This window comes from Pteropus vampyrus, unplaced genomic scaffold, assembly GCF_000151845.1.
Source record: "Pteropus vampyrus isolate Shadow unplaced genomic scaffold, Pvam_2.0 Scaffold167, whole genome shotgun sequence".
NCBI lineage: Eukaryota > Metazoa > Chordata > Mammalia > Chiroptera > Pteropodidae > Pteropus > Pteropus vampyrus.
The window spans coordinates 619,810-643,739 of record NW_011888948.1 but is presented as its reverse complement, the minus strand read 5'-3'; the positions used below and the strand labels follow the sequence as shown (position 1 = coordinate 643,739).

At 37.3% G+C, this 23,930-nt stretch overlaps 1 protein-coding gene across 13 annotated transcripts in view; it reads right to left on the bottom strand.

The window, feature by feature from the left end:
- Positions 1-23,930, bottom strand: part of LOC105298868 (histone-lysine N-methyltransferase SETDB2) — a 102,847-nt gene that overhangs the window by 30,951 nt on the left and 47,966 nt on the right. For 8 of the 13 annotated variants that reach the window (XM_023536696.1, XM_023536697.1, XM_023536698.1 and 5 more), the window contains 6 exons: positions 22,196-22,412; positions 21,585-21,681; positions 20,099-20,192; positions 16,729-17,069; positions 14,725-14,813; positions 10,001-10,264 (listed from right to left, as the gene is read on the bottom strand). In XM_023536696.1, the coding sequence (XP_023392464.1) occupies positions 10,001-10,264; positions 14,725-14,813; positions 16,729-17,069; positions 20,099-20,192; positions 21,585-21,681; positions 22,196-22,412 (1,102 nt within the window). Of the gene's footprint in view, positions 1-2,476; positions 2,599-10,000; positions 10,265-10,492; positions 14,140-14,724; positions 14,814-16,728; positions 17,070-20,098; positions 20,193-21,584; positions 21,682-22,195; positions 22,413-23,930 lie in introns of those variants that run through there. The other 5 variants (XM_023536701.1, XM_011370306.2, XR_002782819.1 and 2 more) reach the window with 4 other exon arrangements.

Below are 23,930 nucleotides of genomic sequence, written 5' to 3'. Positions count from 1 at the left end.
CCAAGACACATCATAATTAAAATGCCAAAGGTTAAATTCAAAGGAAGAATATTAAAAGCAGCAAGAGAAAAACAGATAGTTACTTATAAGGAAAAACCCATAAGACTGGGACCTGATTTCTCAAAAGAAACTATGCAGGACAGAAGGGCTAGGCAAAAAAATTATATTCAACAGGATGAAGACCCAGGATCTACAACTAAGAATACTTTATCCAGCAAAGCTATCATTTAGAGTTGAAGGATAGATAAAGAGTTTTCCAGACAAAAATCAGCTAAAGGAATTTAACACTACCAAACCTGTAGGAAATGTTGGAGGGACTTCTTTAAGAAGAAAAGCATGTATCAAAAACAGGAATAAAGAATGACAACTACATTCCCATCAATAAGTACCTCAAATGGAAAAGAATTAAGTGCTCCAACTAAAAGAGTGGATGAAAGGAAAGGAAAACAAGACCCCTACATGTTGCCTATAAGAGACTCACTTCAGATTAAAAGACACTCACTAAAAGGAAGGGGATGGAAAAAGATATTGCTTTGATGGACCTAGAAGGTATTTAAGTCAGACAGAGAAAGATAAACACTATATGATTTCACACATATGCGGAATCTAAGGAATAAAAAGAACAAACTAATCAAAAACAGACTCACAAATATAGTAGACAATTTGGTGATGGACAGAGGGGAGGGGAGTTTGGAGGGCTGGGAGAATGGAGCGAAGGATTAAAGAAGTACAAATTAGTAGCCGACAGATCAACATGGGGATAGAGAGCACAGCATAGGGAATGCAGTTAGAATGAATACATTGGTTAGGTGGGAAGAAGTGGGGGTGTGGGGGATGGTGGTAACCGTTTTATGAACTATATAGATGTCTAACCAATTATTGCATACTTGAAACTAATTAAAATAAAAAAAAACAGAAAAAAGCTAACATATATAATAATAAAGCATTATAATCTATTTATATGTAAATAAGTACATATAAGTAAAACCAACATCTGAAAGATAAAATGTATTCTATGAACACAAGCCACTGAAGGGAAAAACAGAACCGCACATGAGCACAGCAAGGAAGGTGCAACCCCACTAGTAATCTTAAGCACTGAAAATAAAAATGAGAGACCTTTGTGAACCCTGAAAAAGAAGGTACCTACCAAGAAGGGATCCGGGTAGCTAACTGGGCTCAAAATTAAAAACAAAAACAAAACAAACCAGAGTTTAGCAGCCTTTTCTAAACAAGGGCCTCTCACAGAAGCTGTGCTGCTAGGAGAAGCCTACATTGAACTGCCTGCCTTCACTGTGTTCCTGCTATCTGAGCCAGCTCTTATAAAGGAGTTCCTGGAATTCTATTTCAACCAATAGGACTTAAGACTTTCCCCATCCAATCAGAGCTGTGCAGCTATATCCTATTAGCATCTTCACCAAGCAATCAGAACAGCTCCATTCTGACCAATCAGGACAGTGCTTTTTGGACCAATCAAACTACAAAAATATGGAGTTCTCATTTGCATAAGGACAGACCAGTCAGAAAACAGGGGTGGGAGCTTCTGTCTATATGTCAGCTCCCCTCTATCTTGGGGAGCACACTTTCTCTTTTCACCCTAGAATGAAGACTGCTGCAAAACCAAAGACTTCTAGCCAGAGCAGATATGCAGTTTCATAATTGAGCTGTAACACTATTTGTACTGAATAGAGTTTCCTTCTTTACCCCACATGTAGTTAGGTATACGTGGCTCCCTCCCTGCACCCAACAATTCTATTTTGTAGGTATCTGCCCTAGACCAGAGAAATTCTCTCATGAATTAGGAGACTTATACAAGGATGTTCATAACAAGCTGTTTAGTCATATTAAACAAACTGGAAAAACCTAACTGCCATTCACAGGAGAACAGTTAGTGATATAGTAATGTAATAGAATACCATAACATTTAAAAAGAAAGGCAGAGCTATGTTTATTAACACGGATAAATCTCAATAATCTACAGAATTTGATAGAAATTCTATAAAGTAAGTCCAAGAATATGTAAAACAATACCATATCTTATTTATAAATATTTAAATATATGTGGTGGGAACATAAAATTAAAAACACAAGATAATAAGAAATACCAATTTCTGACAGCAATTACCTCTGAAGGGATAGAGTCCAACTATCTATGTTTTATTTCTTTAAAAAACGTGAAGCTGAAGCAACTATAATATCATGATTCAAAAAATCTAAGTTGAATTATCTATGGGTATTTGTTATACTTGAAATATTTCATTAAAATATCTTTTAAAAAGCTTCTGCATAATTCTTTGTGTTATGTCAGTTATTAATAAAATTAGAAGTAATCATAAAGTGCTAAGATCTGAAACAATTTAAGAAGTTAGAAAAATATGCTCCCCAAATCCTTACTTAAAAGCCCAAATCATGGCCAACTCATCATTCTTTGTATTCGAAGTACCAATTTTCTATTTTGTGTTTTCAAGTAACTTACCAAACAATTTTCATGAGCAGCTATATTCTCTGATCGTGCAAAGTATAGGACACTACACTCGAGGTCTTTGGGGCAGAGTGCACATGTCCTTTTTTCCAACTTTTCTGCAACCTGAAAGACACCTATAAGTAACATCTCTGATGAGAAATAGAAAAAAAGAATTTCTTGGTTTCCATAACTCCTCCACTAGTCTTAAAGTAGGAGGACACTCGTTTTTATGAGATTTTCAAGTCCCAGACAAAAAAATCTGGACCCAAGGGGAAAAGTAACTTACTTTGTATTTTTGCAATGGCTTAATGAAAGAAAACATTAATGAATTCATTTAAAATGCTTAAAATGAGGACAATCTTTAAGAAACACAAGCAGGAATTTAAATATAAAGCTCTCAAAACACTGCCTTGCCCATTGTATGCTCTCAATAATAATTATAATTATCATCATTTATGAGGCAGGATATTTAGCGTAGGGAAGTTCCCCCTCCTCTCCTGGATGCGGCTCAGCAATTTTTCCTCAGTCCCTTACTCAGTCCTCTCCCTGCGGCTCTGGAAATTCTCCATTGCCCCTTACTCTGGCCTCTCTCACTTTTGATTTCAAGCAAGAGACACCAGCAGTTAAAAAAAAAGCCCAGGACAGGAAGATAGATGGCTTTGGGCCACCTCCTTTCCTCCAGATGGCAAGAAACACAATCCAACCCCAGGAGGCAGGCCGGATAGCCTTTGGACATGCCCCATGCCCAAGAAAACAAAAGCCCATGATTCAGACTGCTGGGACAGACTCTCTCTGAGCTGCCCACACTTTTCTCGTGTGTTCTTTCGCTTTAGTAAAACCTGTCCTTGAATTCTTTCTCGAAGCATAAGACAAGAACCTGGTCACTGGAGCTCTCCGGGGTCAGGGGTCCCTCTGGACTCCCGCCCAGATGAGATCTCCTGCATGAAATTACAAATCAACAAGAAAACAATGGTGTATTCAAGAAATAGTGCTAACTACCTGTAAAACAAACAAACAAATGAACAACAACAACAAAAAACAAATTAGATACCTACCTATGTCATACTATATTCAAAAATAAATTTGAGATAAATTAAAGAAATGAGCAATGTACCTTAATGTAAATGTGCTTTAATCTAGCATTATAATAAATTAAGAGAGAAAGATACATGAAGGTAGGAAATTGATTTTTTTTTTTTTTAAAGAGAAGAATGGAAGACAGGAAAGAGAGAAGAGGCAGGGAGGGAAGGAGGGAAAAAACAGCTGCTCCCAGTATCCCACTGGCTGAGTCAGTGAGAGATAACCTATAAGTTTGCTATTAATTTGGCTATGTGTATTCATTTAACATTTCTTTGCTCTTTCCAATGCTCATCCTCTTATTCATTTGTTTTTCTGTAGCAAAACAAACAAACAAAAAACACTTTAATTTTAGTTTTGAAACAAAGATTTATTTTACCATTTAATGGTGAAAATTTAAATTTAGATAGTTAATTGCTTAAGCAGTTCCTAAAAGTCCTTTTTGCTATTCAGAAGTGTAAAATTTCTTGTTGTCTCTCTTAAATTAGATCTTGCGTTTTTGCAAAGTCAGAAGATTGCACTTCAGCGCTAGCATTTATTTCACATTCTGATGACTTTCTTCTTTAATTAATATCTGTTTCTTGGATTTGAGTCCTACCTAGTGAGGATACAAATTAGTCGTCTCCCCTGCTTCCCACCTATCAAGAGAATAGGGCGGGGGACTGAGAGGAAACCCCTCAGATGAAATGAAATGGGTTAGCTGCTTCTTTTCATTCACCTTAAACAACTACAGATTTGAGTTGGGCACTCTACACCAGCGCCATCCTACAGAAACATAATTCAAGACACTTACATATCTCATCTGGACAAGACACATTTTAAGTGCTCAACAGCCATATGTGTTGAGTGGCTACTATAGGAAACAGCAGAGCAAAGGATACAAAGAAATATGAGACAGAATTGTCTGCAAGTAGCTAACAAAATATACAGGAGACCAAAGAGCAATTAGGAAAATAAAATAACAGAATAAATGCTACATATAATATAACTGCTGAGTGGGAAATACAATAAATGCTATGGATCCAGAGGAGGAACTGCTACCTGTGGGATGCTGTGTTGTCAAGGACATGGGCCTTGAGTAGGTACAACCTGGAGGTGGGACAGAAATGTGTGTAGGAGGGACTTTGCAGACAGAAGCAGTGACATGTGGGAAAAAGTCAAGAGATCTGACGGGAAAACAGAAAAATAGCTGGGCTGTAGAGGAGAGCCTGTGTAAAGGAAGCTGGAAAAGAATTTGAGAAATAGATGGTGAAAGGCTTCCAAAAAGGATTTTTCAGCAGGGAAATAACATGATGAAAGAGGTGCTTTAAGCTCAATCTCAATATACGGAAATACTGTGCTCTTAGAGAGGAAAGCTGAACATTATGTCAATTTTATACCAAATAAGTTTTAGGTTTAATGTCATTTCAACTTAAATCCCAAGAACATTACTTTAAAGAACTAGGGGGGTTGCGGGGGGAGATTATTTGGAAGAATAAAAGGACGTGAATGGTGAATAAAACTGAAAAAAAAGAAAAACTGACAGGATACCTGCCTACCCAATTTAAAAACATTATAAAGGTCCAACTAGGACAGTAGATGACCTTGTCAAAGGAAAGAACACAAAGTATAGGGAGTAGTAATCATAATCTATAATTATGAATTTAACATACTATAAGGTGGCATTTGCATTTCTTCTCTGGCCCTGATATCCTTAGCCCATTTTTCTATTGGGTTTTTCACTATTTTCTTAGTGATTTATAAGAGCTTGTCATGTATTCAGGACATTAACCTTTTGTTAGTCACATAGGTGGTCTTTTAACTTTGTTTATAATGTTCTTTGATACATAGAATGTTTAAATGTTTTATTTGATGAAATTATATCACACTTTCATGGTTTCTATTCTTCAGTAATGGGGACATAACTTAGAAAACATCTCTATTTTGTTCTATAATTTAATTTATTTTTACATTAAAACATTAATATGAAATTAATTTTATGATAAAGAATGAGATGGAGATCTGACTCATTTTCTTAATGGTTAGCCATTGATTTAAAATATCCTTTCAAGTATTTAATTATTACATATATTTGGGCTTGTTCCTGGTACTTCTATTTTGTTCCACTGACCTGTCACTTCCTCCACCAATAATACCACAGTTTATAATTTTCAATACTTTAGAATATATTTTAATATTTAAAACATAGAGCCCCCATCCTAGTATAAAAATGTGAAAAAAAACCCAATATTTTATTCACCTCAGGCCCAAAGTCTATCGTGATAGAATACTGTGTCCTTATTTAAAAAACACTTATACTAGACATTAAAATCTATAAAGCATATGCTTAAAAAGATTCAAATTACTAGTACTAAAATTCCATAATAAAATTCCCTAATAAAACAACTTGATAATGTTTGACAGGATATGCAGCACCCCTTGTTGTATAAGAGCTAGACAGTTTCCCATAGTGTCACCCTTTCCTGTGCAAAGCTGGACCTTCACAAAGGTGCACTGCATCAGGCTGAGCTGTCAGGCCACTGATAACTGAGCAGGCCCCCTGTGCTTGCTCTGGGGACTCTGTGCCTGTCCGAGCTGCATTCCCAAGTCCACAGGCTCCTAGGGTCTTGGTACCTGGGAATACAGTGGTGGTGGCGACATTGCTGTGCTTGACCTGGAGTTTGTTTTCAGGGCTCATGGGCAGAAACCCAAGGTGAGACACATAGGCTCCCCTCTAATGGCTTTTTCCTGCTAAAACACCCCCTCATTGCAGTGTCCTAAAAGATTCTGGCTCTTCTATCTTGTTTGTTCTTATAGATTAGAGGATGCCTATAACTCTCTGATTTGGGGAAGTCACATTAGAGGCTTTCTGTAGACAGGCATCTAACACTATCTGAATGCTTGCTACCTGTTATCTGAAACTAGGACCAAATGGATAACACTTGGATAACTTGATATCCCAAATCATCTGAACTCAAGAACTATGCAGACTCAGATAGTAAGGGCTGTGTATCATGGGAGCTGGGACATTTTAGGGAAGAGTCCATTGGTCTCTATCAGTAGATGAGAGGAAGAACAATGAAGATCAGCAGGGCCCCGCAGGGTCTTTCTACTGGGTCTAGCAGGCCTGAGGACTCGCAGAGATTGACTGACGTGACAAGAAATCTCAAAAATAAAACTGTTAGCTAACAAAGGTCCTACAGAATGAAGCCATAGAAAAATTATAGGCTGGGAATACATGAACTATGACTAACTCAAACCCAGCTCCACATGGTAAGGAATTGCTAAGGCCATAGCCTTTGTAGGGATGTCAGTGGTGTCTTCCCAATGCTCCTCTTCCTAGAGATGGTCTAAGGCCCACCAGACGAGGGCAATCCATCCAGAGGATATAATCTTGGGTAGCCAGTGGGATAGCCAAGGAACACAAGAGTGGAACTGATGAAATGAAGTTCACTAATCCTGTAATTCCTTGACAATCCCCTTCCAGTAGCATATGGTCTATGTACTGGACTTACAACCAATTTATGGTGCTGGCTTGAAAATTTCTTCCTCTTTTCTCCTATGATCAATAGTTTTTATTGTTAGTTCTTTCATTGTACAACAGATATGTAGAAGTCAGCTTTATCACAGAATTCAGTGACAGAATACCTGAATTAGATGAAGACCAAAATAGAAGAGGAGTAAACATTACCTAGAGGCTTGGTAATGAACTTGAAAAATGAATGCCTCTATGTGTTGTTTCTGGATGACATGACTAGCTTTAACTTTGGGAGAAGTGTGACTGAATATGTATTTGAGATAGCTAGAACACATTACTGGGGGCAGCTTTAGAATATATTAACAGGAATAAGGATGTGTGTATTGTGGGGGAGGGGCAGTGGATAGCATAGGAGTAGGATGTTCAGTGAACGTCTTTAGGGTATCTGTCTAGCTCACAATCACCAAAGAGATGACACCCAGCAAGCATTTGCATACTATGTGACTCCACTTCCCTAAGCCAGCTGTCAGTCCCAGAGAACCTACCCATCCATCTCCCAAATATACAGAATTCAGACAAGATTTTAGTTCAGTTTGGACTGGTTTCTTGAAGTAAATGTAAAAACTGGGAGGCTGTAAGGGCAGCCATCTTCTATCCCATTATCAGGAAAACTGAACCAAAGAAAGAGGAAAATAAAGCAGATGTGCTGAGAGATGCAGAAATAAGAGTTAGAGGAGAAGGCTGTCAAATCAAAGTTTATGATGGCTTTTCAGGTCCTAGTTCCTGGCATAGCATCCATGCTCCTGGGGTCTGTGTGTCTGGTCTCCCTGCATCCTAGTAACAATCATCTCTTTGGTTTAGATTATTTTTGTATTATTTGCAGCTAACAAGTCCTAATTAACACCCAAAGTACCATGACCTGACCTCTCTGTGAATAGGTACATGTATACGTATGTATGTGTGTGCACACATTTGTGTTTAACAGTCTAGAAGTGGTGTGGAAGGTGGACTGCCCACTGTCTTTCTCCTGGTCCATTTTGATATCTCATCTCCCTGCTGCTGCTTTTCCTGTCATTATTCCATTCCATTCCTCATGCTGCTGCCAGAGCAATTTACCTAAAATGTACATCTGCCCATGTTTCTCTCTTGCTACAAAGACTCTTCTCTATCACCTACAGAATAGAAGCCAAGCTTTTTAGTGGTACATACAAGCCTATTCATATTTTCAACAAACACTTAATGAGTACTGATCTAGGCATCAGAAATAAAACAGAGAATAAGATGAAGAGTTTTGACTCCTGTGGAACTTATGTTCTGGTAGTAGACACAAATGTCAAACAAGTACTTTTTTCAGGTAATGGTAAGTGGTTTGAGAAAAAGAGAGTACAGGAAGGAGGTATAGTGTAATGAAGACTGGGTGGGAGGTGGTGTTCTTTTAAACAGGATGCACAGGCGGGGCTGTGGAGGATACAGTTGAGCAGACTTGAATATGGTGGGGAAGTGAGAAACGAGATGCAAATGGAAAGACCCTGAGACAGGTACAGAATTGGGGGCTTAGAATCATCAAGGCAGTGAGGGGGTGGCATAGTCATTGAATGGGCAGGGGCTGGATCAGATCAGGACGTGTGGTGCACTGTAAGACACAGTAAGAGATTATTCTGAAAGTGATGAGAGACTGTTGGAGGGCTTTGAGTAGGAGAATCACATATGCTTTTTGTTTTTTAAAGATCATTTTGGCTGCTGTGCAGGTCTGTCTGTATGAGAGGCTAAAGGAGAAGCCAGGAAACCACTAGTCCAGGCAGGAGATGACGGTGTCTTGGGCTTATATGGTAGTGATGGAGGTGGTGACAAGCAGTCAGGCTCAAGATATATTCTGAAGACAGAAAAGACTGATCTGACTAATGCATTAGATGGGAGGTGAGGAGGAAAGAGAGGCACTGAGGGTGCCTCTAAGGTTTTTGGCCTGAGCAACTGGGTGAATGGAATGGGGAAGCCTGGTGGTTGAACAGGTTTGGAGTATGTGGGTTTATATGGAGAAACAAGAGTTCTCTTTGGGACATATTTAGTTTGAGATCATTCCAGGCTCATTTATAAAGTTAGTTATATGAATCTGGAGTTTGGGGAAAAGGTCAGAATGAAACCTCAATTCCAGAAACTCATCTTGCATTCCATATATATACAAGCTGAATGAAATATTCAACTACTTGGTTCGTGGTTGTCACATATAATGTTTTGTGGCTGGTGCCTTTATTCATGTCATCACTCCTGTCTGGAACACCCTTTCAACCTTTCTACTTGTAGCTGATTTGCCCTTAAAAACTAAGATCAGGCATTCTCATGTCCAAAAAGCCACCGGTGAATACCGGCCTGAGTTAGGGGTCCCTCATTTGTGCCTCTGTGGTTCTTACCAGCTCACATGTGAACTGCCTACTAGATTCTCTAGCGCAGGGTCTGCCTAACTCACCTTTGTAACCCTAGTACCTAGCCCTGAGCCTGGCCCATGGTAGGAACTCTGCATCTGCTGAAGTGAAGGGAAGAAGCCACTCAGAAGACTGTTGCCTCACTCATGGAGAAGGCGGTTGAGGGCTGAACTACTAAATGGAGAGGAGGGGATGGTTCCAAAAAGTCATTCTCTGGGGGAAACTTTCCAAACTGCTTCCTTAGATCTAGCTGACCACTTCAAGACGGGTTAAGTGCCTACCTCTCCCAGGCACTTCCCAATTGCTTTGTTTTACCGGTAGATGGTGCCACGTTTGGGGAGAAAACCCACTGGAGTTTACCTGGGTTTTCCTTGATGTCTGCATTCCCATAAGCAGTGGGAGAGGTTAATGGGAGGCACACCCGCTACCGCAAAACTGCCCCAGGGCCTCTGGAGGTCCAGCCTCAGGGACTCTGGGTCGTCAAACGGCCGCGACCGCGGTGAGCAGGCCCTGGGCGGGACCTGTCCTTGCCGGGCCCGCCTGCAGCCCCTTTCCCCCGCCCAGGCCCGGCGCCGCACTCACCGGTGGGTTGCGGGAACTCGTCTCGGGCCTCGGACCACACGGGGAAAGGCCGCGATGCCGGGTCCATGGCTGCGCTCACGGTTGCCGCCCGACGGCTGCGCGCTGCGCCGGCGCTTCCGGAAGTTCGGCCACTGCCGTTTCGTTTTCGTAAAATCCGTGATGATGATTTCCCCTGCCCAAAGGAAAGTCCCGGGCAAGCGACGCGTCGGGCTTGCAGGTGGGTTCTCACCCAAACAAGGGCTTGCGTCTTCTCTAGATCTGAATCTGAATTAAAAACAAACAAACAAACAAACACGGCAGGCGCTTCTCGCCCACACCCCCTTTTTCCTTGTCGGATGGTTGGAGGAAAGGTGGCCAAAGCCCCTGGGCTCAGCTGGAGAAACGACTGCTCTTCTGAGGAGTTACCCATGTCTTCTAAAAATTGTATTTATTTAGTTTGGCCTAAATAGGTATATGATGAATGGACACTGAATTAACCGATCGAAATTCCAGTTACCAGTCGCAAGTCTTTATTTAGCACCCATGGGGTACACAGCACCACACAAGAGGTTTTAAGTGCATGTTAATATACATGTAGAGAACATAAATATGCATGTGATTACAGTTGAAAAGTTGTTCTGGAAAAGAAGCATATAATGGTGGTTTACTGAGGAATTAAAGAAAAACTACTTCAAGTCTTGCAATCTAAGCAGGTTTTAACCCATATCCCATTTAGAAAAAAAAAAGTGTAACTCACTGCCAGAGTTAATTTTACATAAAAACGCTCTTTGAGTCTGAAGCAAATCTGATTGGTTTTCAATGTGAAAATAAAATATAACAACTGTTATTGGAGTAATTTATAAAGAAAACTTGTGCCAGACCATAATGTAACAGAAATGTATAGATAAACTGGATTCATAAAATGAACCTTCAGCTAACAACTGTTCAAGAATAATGTTAACATCATGTGTAGGAATGCTGTTTCCTAGAATTTGACATTTTCAGCGATGGAGAATAACTATTTTGTAAATGTAAATACCACTATTAAAAACTGAATGCTATAAATAGAATGATGTCATTTGTTTCCAAAGACTATCAATACACTAGAGCGATGCAAAATTAATAAAAGCGAGATATTTCCTGGCAAACTTTTGGGGAAAGGTTAGGACTAATCTATGAGTTATCTTAGGGTAAAAGCTGCAGCCCCAAGCTCTACCAGCGAGTATTCTCAGGGCAAATGGGAAATGGATTAAAGAGGAAAGGAGGCAAGTTTGGGACAGCAGAAAAGAGAATACTAAAAAGGATTAGTTGGATAGTCCTGACAAATACAGAAATGGATTACTGAAGCAAGAGCATGGGGCTGCAAAATGGGAGAAAAGAGCAGCCTCGTATGGCCAAGTATTTTGCATTTCGAGCAGGTGGATGGAAGAGTACAGGCATACCTCATTTTATTGAGCTTAGCGTTATTGAACTTTACAGGTGTTTTTTTTACAAATTGAAGGGAAGATCCTCTACCAGCAAAAAGATTACAATTTGCTTTACTGCAATACTTGCTTCATTATGGTGATCTGGAACTGATGTAGCATCTGAGAGGTGTTCTTTGCCAGGCCAGAAAGAAAATCCTAAAGACAGTGAATTAGAAACGTAGCTCAGCTAGGTCATGGTGAAATAGTTGAGGAATCTCTTCCCCCACTCTTAGCTTTTCAGTGTTCTTAAGAGTAGACCACCAAGATCACTGACTGAAGAAAGCTTGTAACAAAAAATGATCAAAGGAAACATATAGGAAAAACAAAGAAATGAAACTTGGAGGTAAAAAATATGAAAGAAGAAAATATAGATATGTATGTTATGTATATGTATCTACACACAAACAGTATTTTCAAAGATATAAGATACAATATCTATGAACCCAAAATAGGAAGCTATTAAAGAACATTCAGAGAAGAGAGATCTAGAAACTAAAAACCTGAGACCACAAAAATAAAACACATTAGACAAATTTGGAAGATTCAGTTGAAGAAATCTAGAAAGTACAGCAAGAAGACACAGCTGGAAATTGAGAGAAAAAAAAAAGAAAATTAGCTAATACTGGGGGTCTAACATCTAGTAACAGGAATTCTACAAAGTGAGAACAGATGAGGACTCGCTAAAAAAACAGTTCATGAAAATGTCCCTGAACTGAAGGACAAAGTTTTCAGTGTAAAAAATCCCAACAAGCACCCAATACAAGGGATGAAAATGGACCCTTACCAGGAACAGAACACTGGGACAAAGTAATGCTATAAGCTTCAAGAGAGAGAAAAATAGTCGTATACATGAAAAGAACAGAATGGCTTCTGACTTCCAACAGTCACCCTGGAAGTCATAAGTGAGAATGTTTTCAGACTTCCCAGCAGCAACACTGGAAGCTTAATGTCTTCGAAATTGGGCATGGAGGCTACTCAAGAATTCTATATTCTGCCAAAGTAGCAATCAAGTGTAAGAATACAATAACATTTTCAAATACGCAAGGTCTCAAAATATTTACCTTTTTTCCTTTTCGAAAGCTACTGGAGGATATGCTACACCAATATGTGTGGGTAAATCAAGGAAAAGGGAAATAATGGGATTAACTGGAAACAAATCTGACAAGAGAGACAAAGGGAATCTCTAGGATACTAATAGATGACAGCTCTGAACCAGTAGATTGAAGCAGATCAAGATGTCCGGATTTGTGCACAAAAGTATTTCCCATACTGATCAAGTGTCTTCACTTTATTTTAGTGCACTGCCTAAAATACCTGAATCTTTACTGTGAATTGAAGCACTTCTTGACTTTCTTCATTTTTTGCTCCTTTCCATAGTTCTTTGGTTTCCCACTCTTCTAAAACAATTTCAAGTTAAATTCTCACCTAGTTCAACATTTTTAAGAAATTAAATTGGGTCTAAACTTAGAATACATTTTTATTCGAAAGATAACCAAACTAAACCCAGAATCAAGTTCAGAAAGAAGGAAAGAAAAACATATTCTCTCTCAAAAGCCAGAATTACTTTTAATTACTCCTTTTTGAGTAGTATTCTCATCTTGGTTCTAAGGGAGAAGTTCCTGGAAGCTCAATGTACATCTTTGTTAAGGATAAAATTAGTTTTGACCCTTGGAGATTGCCAGCTCCCTTTCCAGCAGATAGATGATCAGGACTAGGCAACCCATTGTCAAAAGTAACTCCTTCCCTTTTTCTTTAGAAAAGCAATTTGCCCATTGCCCAGGAGAATCCAAGTGGCTGTTTTAGACTTTGCAGCTCAGTTTTGTTGTTTTTTAAATGAAATTCTTGCCCACCACAATCTCTTCTGGCCAAAATAAGCCAAGTCTGACTAGTATCCAGGTCTCCTTTTCTTATGGCTCTACACTAAAATAAAAATCTTGCAACTCCTCCAGGTTTCTAGTTCCTCCTTTCCTGCCTGTTTTTATTGAAGGAGTAAAGAGAATCTCAAAGTTTGCCAAAACCTTCATATGGGAAAGCTTCTCCCACATTCTCACTCAAATGGCTTCATGGGACAGTGCTTCATGGAGCTATATTGCTCAGCCCTTGTTGTCCACCTTCTGGCTCATAATGGTAAATTATTTGGCAGGAATTAAGCATAAATAAATTGTGCAGGTAAAGACATATAATTTGGCCCTTCGGGGGCATGAACTCAAAGATAATTATCACAACAACAATAAGAACAGCTGAATTCTATTGTACATTTGTTTCTCTTAATTTATAAATAAGTTACAAACTATATAGTAGTATTTCCTATATAATATACACTTCCATCCTACTCATGTAATGTTAAATAGCAGTAAGAATAGAGATACCCTATGCGTATGGAAATGTCCTTATTTTGTTCCTAGCATTTCTGTCACACAAATGAATCCCCCACCACCCCTGACAAGGGTAAACTGAGAGGAATTCTCTTGATGGATCACAACCTAAAATAATTCCACTGAAAACTGAGGGTTCATTTGCATGGCTCTAACTTCAGCTTGATAAGGTAATTTCATGAACAGGCATTAGCTACATATTTATAATATTTTTTTTCTACATTTATTAACCCCACATTGGCAGAGGATTTCTTTCTCAGGCATAGTCCCAGCTTCATAACCATAATCCCATGTTAGTTCTGTTCTTGCTTTCACATACCTGAAAAGTAAAAAATCATCATAAATTATCCCGAATAACTACCAAATGAATCAAACTTGATTATATCAATTTTCATAGTAACATCATTAACCATCCTCAGAAATATATTCTAACACCAATTAGGAATGCCTTTATTAAGAATAATCATTTGAGTTTTATTTCAAATCTACTAAAATCCTAAGAAACTTGTCAATACTCATGAGGAAGGAAGTGTGTTTTGCAAACAGTTAGAACCCAGTGATGTGAGAGGCCTGCAGTGTGGTAGCTGGGGATAGTTCTGACTTAAAGAAGATGTAGCAGTCTGCATCATTTATCTCCTGAATTGAACGGCATGAGGCCTGCTATCCTTAGCCCTTTAGGCATTAATTCTAAGAGGAAATAATTTAAATTTCAGCCATTTAAAATTTTGTTGACTTAGAAAGTTTGAGATAATTGAATATTCTAGGGTACCAGATATTAGGGGCCATGACACATCTTTTTATAGTTTTCTTTTTTCCCCTCCCCTTCTTGTCTCTGTTTAGTTTCTTCTATTGTTATTTTTTAACTCGCAATTTCAAAATTAAATCATATAAAAAAATTTCAAACCTGTTGGTGAAGAATGCTACCAATGGAAAATTCCTGTCATGTGTTTCTACAAAAACATTCTGTACCAAAAGATTTGGGCAACAACTATGCTGTTAAAAAAAAAAAATTAAAATAGAGGTTACATACATATTTAATGACTTGTTCTTTGAAGCATTAGAATACCATTCTGTTTCCAATACAGCTCACTTATTTTTGTTTCCTTTTTTGGTGACTAATATGCAAAATATCAGAGCTCATTACCATCCTGTTAATAGTTGGAACCCATTAGAAAAGCCTGTTCTGACACTCATATCTTGCTGGTAGAAATGCAAAATGGTATAAACCCCTATAGAAGATAATTTTTCCTTGGTGTGAAACTGAGTCTACTAATAAACATTTTGGAAAATATTAATCATTATTATAAATGTATTTATCCTTGATTCAGCAATCTCATATCTGAGAATGTATTCTACAGATAACATTTGCACATGTATCCATGTGTAAGATTATTTATTCAACATTGTTTTTAACAGTAAAAGTTTGGAAATCCAAATGCCTATCTAAAGAGACCTGGTTAAATATAAATTTCAGTATAGCCACTATAGCCAATATTGGAATTCTATGCAGCTATAAACAAAAACAAACATACAAAAAGAATGAGGAGCTCTCACTGTGTACTGACATGGAAAGATCACCACAATGTATTGTTAATTTAAAAAACATGGTATAGGACAATGAATACGACATGCTATCTTCTACATAAGGGGGAGAAATAAGAACACATATTTATATTTAATTGTACTTGCATAAAGAAACATTACAATTAAAATGATTTTACTATAGAGGGTAGAGTGGAGCAGGGTGAATGGGGGCACAGTACTTTGCAAGGTATGTTTTTTTTAAGAAAACAGTTTAATACGAAGACTGTATATAACCTGAGTTTTATATCATAGCCAGACAAGCCCTTTGGAAGGGGAACATATGTAAGCAATTGATTTTTCTGCTGAACATAACCATTATTTATCCTTGTTCCAAAGCTTCTAAACATGATGATACTATTTCCTTCTATTACCACCATTCTAATATTATCCTGTTGCCCACTAGCTACCATTTCCACACATTCTCCTATCATTAAGTTCTTAAAAGAATCAAATTCCCACAATATTCCTCAGACATGCCTGCCACCATTTACTTTCAATAACTTCCTATCCATACATTTTAAACTTTAGGCTGATGAACTTTACTCATGGTGCCTACTTGGCAAGCTTAGAGCTACCCTGAAACAGAATTCTGTTTAACTGTATGTATGTATGTTTGTATTCTGTATGGCTTTTTATTTCGTGTATTATCTATGTAGAAAAATTAAATTAAAAAGAGAAGAAAAGAGAGGAAGGAAGGAAAGGAAGGAAGGAAGGAAGGTAGGTAGGTAGGTAAGTAGGGAGGGAGGGAGGGAGGAAGGGAGGAAGGAAAGGAGGGTGGAAGGAAGTAAGTTAAATGCAATACTCCGATAAACATTGGTTTTCTACACTAAGCTACTAAATCACTCAAAACTTACTAAGAGTAAGTAAAACATAAACACTTCCAACTGATTTTTTGAACTGTTAGAGGCATTTATGAATAAGACTTATTGTATAGGACTCAGAAGAGAAACTTATTCTATGTGTTCTATTACGATTTTTTGGAAATCTTGAAAACTTTTCAATAAACATAAGTTATTTTCTTATATACTATTTCTTATCATTTTCTTAAACTAATGTTTACTATGCACTAGGTACTGTTGAAGCACTTTATATAATATATATATAGATATATTGATTTAATCCTATGAGTCAGTTATTATTACTATCCCTGTATTATAGAGATGAGAAATAAGGCATAAGAGGGCAGGCAACATGCTCAAGGTTATACAAGTGGAAAACTGGTAGTCCGGCTTTAGAATCTGTTAATTGTATTTTCCTCATGATTTTGTTAAAAAGCAAAGAAAAAAAAGTTGTTTAGAAATGTGAATTCAGCCCAGATACTCACATTAAGAAAACGGCCCACATTTCCTTCTTTTGTGGCATCCAATAAAAACACATTTCCTTTACTGAACTTCTTTAGAGAATCGGTTGAAGTATTCTTGGTTTCACTTGACAACTCTTTATCACAAAAGACCTGCTGGTATTGACATGCTGGAGATTTTTCCTCCTGGGGTTTTAGTATTTGAACCTCGAACTCCTTTATAATATTCTGATTATCCGATGTGGTTGCTTGGTTATATCTGTCCTCTGGTGGAGTTTCTTCTCTACATTTAGTTATATCTATCACATCTGATTCGATCAACAGACTGTCTTCAGAATCTTCAACTTGTGTTGAACTTGAGTCTACTAATAAACATTTTGGAAGGAACTGTCAGGAAATATACTTTGCTAAGCAATAGTGCTGAAATTAACAATACTAATTAAAAGCTGGTTGCTTTAATTATCACTAATGTGTTAAGGTAGACAGTACTCCAATTTTACAAATGAAAACTTTGAGCCTCTAAGGGGTTAAGGGACTCATCTGACCCACAACAATGAGAGGTGGAGCAGCAAACCCAGAAATGTCTAGTTCCAAAGTCTCCCTTCTTCCTGCTATATAATAATGCCTTTTTATGAATCTACATGTTGCTTCCTATTACTGTATTTAATCTCTACTCCTCACAAACTGACTTTCCTCCCTTCAACTTTGGAATCTGAATTTAAGTATATTCTAAACAGCTGTAACAGTGGGTATTTAGGGAACACAGTAAGCCTTTAACACCCAATGAAAGGCCTGAGAAGATCCCATCAAAGTCGCCCTCTATAATAACTGTATTACCATGGGCTTTGTACACATAAGTGTTTGGTGATTTTGCTAGAGGACCATTCAATAATTACACTTTTACAAAGATTAATACTTTAGAAGATAAACTGCATAGTCGTTTTTCTTATCCAATAATGAAAAGGTTTTTGAGAATATTCAAATAAGTAAAATCATTTATTTTTAAAAAGCCACTGTGCCACTCAGTGGCAGAAAGAAATTATATTCCTCTAAAATTAATGCTCTTGATTTAATCATTACTGCTGTAGCTGTTGTTCCTGCATGTACTCATACTTTAATCACGGATTACTTGTGAGCCATAACTGTACATAACTAATTTTTTTTAGTGTTTGCTATATACATTGCAGTGGCTAATGAAAATGACAAAGGAACTAAAAGCAATAGTATTCATGGTTCACATGCATTAAATGTTGAAGGAAATCAGAATGTTACCCTAAAATATGCCTCTCTGACAAAAGAACTATTTTGAGCTAAAGGTGCATATGCAGGAAAAGCTCTCTGCTTCTCCTTGTCTGCCTAAAAGCAAGACATAAATTTACAAAGGTATCCCTCCTCCTACCAAGAACAACAAAAGTTAATCACTAGAGACAACTTTAGACCTTTATCCTGGAGATTGAACCAGAGAAATTTACAAAACAAACTTTACTAATTAGCCTATATATACCATTGGTTTCCCATATATTTGTCATTCTTAGAGACTCAAGGTCCTTTTCTTTTGTTTTGTCACACTTTTAAAAATTTATTCTTAAGATTCTAGATAAGCCAGAGTTCTAAGGCACCTTTTTGAGTTACTCATCTCTGAGTCCCCTCTTATCCTCAGGGGATACAGGACCCCCGTGGGTAGTACCGAACCCTATAAATACTATGCTTTATCCTATATACATATATCTATGATGAAATTTAATTTATAAGTTAGGCACAGTAACATTAATAATAATAAAATAGAATGTAACAATATAACATAATAAGTTATGTGAGTGTCACCTCTCAAAAAATCTTATTGTCTATACTCACCCTTCTTGTGATGTGAGATGATACAAAGCCTGCGTGATGAGATGAAGTGAGGTAAATGGTGTGGGCGTTATGATGTACCGTTAGGCTACTATAAGGGTGACTGGAACACAATCACTGCAATACCGCGACAGGCAATCTGATCAGCAGGATGGCAACTAAATGAGTAATACGTGGGTAGCATATATGGCGTGGATACCCTGGACAAAGGGATGATTCACATCCAGGGTGGTATGGTGTGCAACAGTGAGATTGCATTGCGCTATTCAGAATGGTGCACAATTTAAAACGTATGAATTGTTTATTTCTGGAATTTTCCATTTAATATCTCTGGGCTGTGGTTAATGGCAGGTAACTGAAACCATGGAAAGAAAAACAGTGGATAAGGAGAACTACTGTACTCCAATTTGTTCCATATACAACACTCATGGTAATGTTAATACATGGTAATAAACTTGTTTGTTTTTCTCTTGTCAATCTGCCTTCTGTCAGCCTAATTTAAAGGGCCCCAGACAGATAACCTAAGATGGGTAGAAGACAATTTTCCTCTCACATAATAGTGAGGTAATTATAATATATAAATGCCCTTTCTTGATATATCTTTTCTGTCAATAAGCTGCCTTGCCTCCCCTAATCTCCATCCTTTAAGACCAGGTAGGGAATTGGGAGAGCAGATACAAAGAAGCTCAAAGGGAGAAGAGATAATAGCTGATTATTTCTTCAAAAAAGGGTCATCTGTCAGTAATGTCTCCCCACTGAGTGATATATTGAAATGCAAAAGTACCAAATTCTAGGTTTGCCAAATTGTAATATTAATAATGGCATACTGGTAACAATGAAATACAAGAACTCAGGGTAGCAATATTTTTACTTTTTGCTGAGCATCCCCTGCAGCAGCATCAGCTGAAATAGTGCAGGAGAATGCTGTCTTTATTTTTAAAGAAGCCTCAAACAAAGAGAGAATGGTTGCTTTGGAAATGCTTTCAAAGCCATATATAACACTATGGACTATATAGACTAACAGTTGTCCACCCCACTTTTTCCTGCCACATATCAGGTCACTGGTGGCATCTAGACAAGGGGTCAGTAAACTTCTGTTAGGAGCCAAATAGTAAATATTTTAGGCTTTTTTGAGCCATATGGTCTGTCATGACTATTCAGCTCTGCTGCTGTTGTGTGAAGGTAGTCAGAGATAATATGTAAATGAATGAGTGTGGCTATATTCCAATAAAACTTTATGAACACTGAAAGTATAATTTCATACAATTTTCAAGTGTCATGAAATATTATTCATCTCCTAATTTTTTTTTTGTTATTTAAAAAGGTAAAAATCATCTTAGCTCATGGGCCATACATAAATAGTTGGTGGGCCGGATTTGGCCCACAAACCGTACATAGATTGCCAACCTCTGATTTAGACAAGCAGTAACTTTTGTAAGAAACGTAGCATGTTTGTTTTGGAGTCTGAGAAAATAAGCCACAGGTATCAAACAAGAGAGAGAAAAAAACAGAATAGGCAGACACAGAGTGAAATAAAGCCTACTTTTTGTTTTCTTGGCTTTAGAGTTCAGATGTACTTGGGTTGGTTTAAATCCATCATTATCTTCAGAAGTGACTGACTCTAAGGAAGCAAATCCCTTAAAAGAAGACAAGGAAGATATCTTTACTTTCTAGGTCAGGAAAAATAATTTAATCTAGCAGTTAGGCCTCTTTTGTCAAGAGTCAATCTTCATAGGCTGTAGCTACGACATTAGCTTTAAGTCTCAAAGCTGGTATCATGAGGAATCTTAGGCATGATGCAGCCCTTCTGGCTGTGCTCTACTTCTAGACATGACTTGTTAGTAAGCTACAACTCTAAGACTATGAAGACTGTCAAAAACACTATTTAGGCATTAAAATTCAAGTACATTTGTTTGTACCCCTTAATTCTGATACCAGACTATAAATTTGGCTTCAACTATCAGATGTACAAAGATACTCTTTGACTAGTTTCTACTTCAAAAAAAAACGGCGGGGGTTGGCGGGGGGGGGATGTTAAAGGAATTTCCTATCTTTATGCATTGTAGACACTGCAGTTACTTTAAATGGTAACAACTTTGAAAAAGAGTTATCTCCTTAGCACAATGCATGGAACTCAACTAATTGCTCAGTAAATTCTGACCATTATTATTATTCAAGTACTTATATGATCAATATTTATTGACCCTTAAGTTGAAGTGTCAAGCATGATACTACTCAATGTTTCTGATTTTCACCTCATTTAATCCTCTTAACTGAGTATAGATACAATTATCTCCACTTAATAAAGAAATGGTAGATGCAGAGATGTCACCTGGCTAGTAAGCAGCAGGGCTGGAGGTCAAACTCAGGTCTATGTGATCCCATGGCCCAACCTTCTCATAGTTATGTGATATTGAGGAGGTTCCTATTGTAGGTTAGTAAGCAGAGGGCAAAATCCACCCACCACCCAGGGCAGAGTTTTTATTTTTCATCGATGAGCCCTAATGTGAACTATCATTATGTCTGCCTCTGTTCTTCTCCTGCATCTTTCTCTGTGTCTAAGTTACAGTCTTTGACTAGTTATTCTTCTCAGTGCAGACTGAAAAGTGTACTATTGGAGGCGATCATATTGTTTTCTGGATGATCTTTCAGTAGGTCATTTCTTCTTTTTCTTACAATCGTATCTCATTAGCCTAAATTACTCCATCTTTTTTGTTATTTTTCTTATTATTATCAACTCAAACACTTTAGCGTCCACAAATTTTCAGAACTAGATAGCTGTCTCAGTGGAACACACTGTCAGATCATGACCAACATTCTCCTTAAACATCTAAGTTGGGAACATGCCAACCACGACGGAAGATACTAAGTAAATAAACCATGATCCTTAATACTTCAACATTACATCCATTCCAAAACAGTAAAAGAAGTCCTACCCACTATTAACATAAACAATTTGAACTAAGTAAAATGAATATGAGATAATAGTGAATGTTCTTTTAAAGATAATAGGTAATGTTTTTTACCACCTTTTTCCCATTAGGTTGAATAATGGCTATCTTGGCTTTCGGACTTCTAATGACTGAATGATAATGAATTCTGGAAACATTGTTACTTTCCATTTCTCTGAAAAGGAAAAAAAAGTTATTCTTTTTATTAGGCCTTGAAATATACATAATATCAATATTACGAAAATATCCATTAGAAATTAATCTAAATAACATCTATGCCTACCCCTTACCGGAAGAAGGAAATATAATCATATTTTAAAGTCAATCATATTTTAAAGTATGTTAAAAAAAATAAAATATTTGAAAAGCTTTAGAAATAGAATGGTGACAGAAAATAAAAAGAACTGCAAAGTACGACGTTCATAAAGAACTTGATTATGTCACAAAATTTTTAAAGGTAACATTCCAGAAATGGAATACTGAGGAAATAAAGTATGTTGGCTAGATTTTAAAATCTAAGTGTCTTAGATTTCTCACAATGTTAAACTTGTAACTGTGTAGAAAGTTTACATATGAGATGTATAGGAGTTGAGGGGGAATAAGGAATAAAAGAGGGAAGAGAAAGAACCACTCTTGCTCAGTAATAACAGATCAATCTTGATCAGGTTCCTAAGAGCTATCTTACTTACGTAACAGTCTCTTTTGGATTATTATTGAACTTAGGTGGACATTCTTCAGTCTTAGCATTTCTAGGATGTGCTTCCAATTCTAATGAGATAACTTCAACCTCGCAATCTGCAACATCTATTTTCCTTTTTTTTGAAAACATATTTTCCATATTTTCTTCTTTTCTATTTTCACCAATAGCATCAGGTTTCTCAGTGTTAGATCTGCTTAGTAATCTTCCTAATAAAGTAAAAAGGTTTAATAAGACAAAAGATAACATAGTAACTGCTAAACAACAAAAGGGTGTCTATTCTGCTCCATTACTAAAGAATCCTGTGAGGACCTTATTTCTAGAATGAAGATAAACACATTAAGTCATCTTAGAACACTACTGCAAGAAAAAATAAAGGACCAGTAAGAGAGTTCATATCTTCCAGTACATTAAAAAATATAGGGTGTTTTAAAAAAGCACTCTTTTGTTTTGGTATAACTTAGAAGAGAGTTAGCTACAATGATACAAAATAAAAATATAGATCAGAAAGCATTCTAGAAAATTAAGAGATGAACTCTGGTCTTAAAATCGCAGTTTGTGTCTTAAATATCCTTTATCATTTAAAACCAATACTCTTTTTATAAAGTGACCTACTTAAATCTGTGGTGATATGTGCCTATTGTTCTCATATTAAGTCCTAGTGTAACATTAAAATCTTAGTCTAAAGTCTATGCATTTTTTTCCAAGGAACTCGAAATTATAATTACCAACTGGATCAGAGAGCTACCTTAGTTACCTTTTCTAGCAATGCAGATAAAGCCAATGATATTCTCTGGACACTATTTGGCATTTTAGAGGTAGCTGAAATGCCAAATAGTGGCATTTCATCACAGTTTTTGAGAAATATGAGAGATGAATGTCTAGGCAAGCTGTGTAGTATATGTGTCTGTGAGTGGTATGTGGTGGGGATCCTAGTGTGACTATTCTGAGTTCTGATTAATTCTTGCCCTCACTGAAGTGAATCTGGAAATTCAGATGAGGTTGCTCTGATCCCTGCTGCCTAGCTGCAGAGGCTCAGTCCAGCACATTTCCTCTAGACTGGATCCGGAGCTGTGTTTCCCCAGCCTTTCTCATTTCCTGGTGCACACGGAGAGAGGATTTTAACTCTGGGGTAAATGTTCAAGAATTTTGGAGAATGACAAGTCTGGACTGGGGGCTGTGGCCCCAAAGAATCAGTAACTGTACAACACAGTGGTTGAGAAGTTTTGCTTAGAATGTGAGAAACTCTGTAGAGTCTCTGAAATGGAGTGAGCTGCTGCCTAAAGGCCTAAAGTCATGGCCTGAATGATCACCACATGCAGGTTTTATTACAAAATTAACATTAAATTCTAATAGCTCAAAACAGTAAACAAAGTAGTCTTTGATTGATAATTTTTACCTTAGCAAGTCAGTCATTTAGTTTTTCTATTTAAAAAGTTTTCTTATCTTACCCCAAAGCCATGGAGAAAAAAAAAAGTGCTTTACACAATAACTCAAGTTTTATCTTTGAGCTTACTTTAAGGACCATCTAGTATCTCTCTAAGGCATTTCATCCCTTCAGTACTCAATTCCCCAGTCACTTTCCTTCCTCTGATGCTCCTATATATTGTTGCTCTTGTCCTTGCTATAAGGTTTCAGTAGCCTGACTAGTAAAATGGAGATTCAGAAAGGTAGATCTTACTATACAGTAATTTGAAAATAAACCTTTGCTTTACCTGAATAAATGC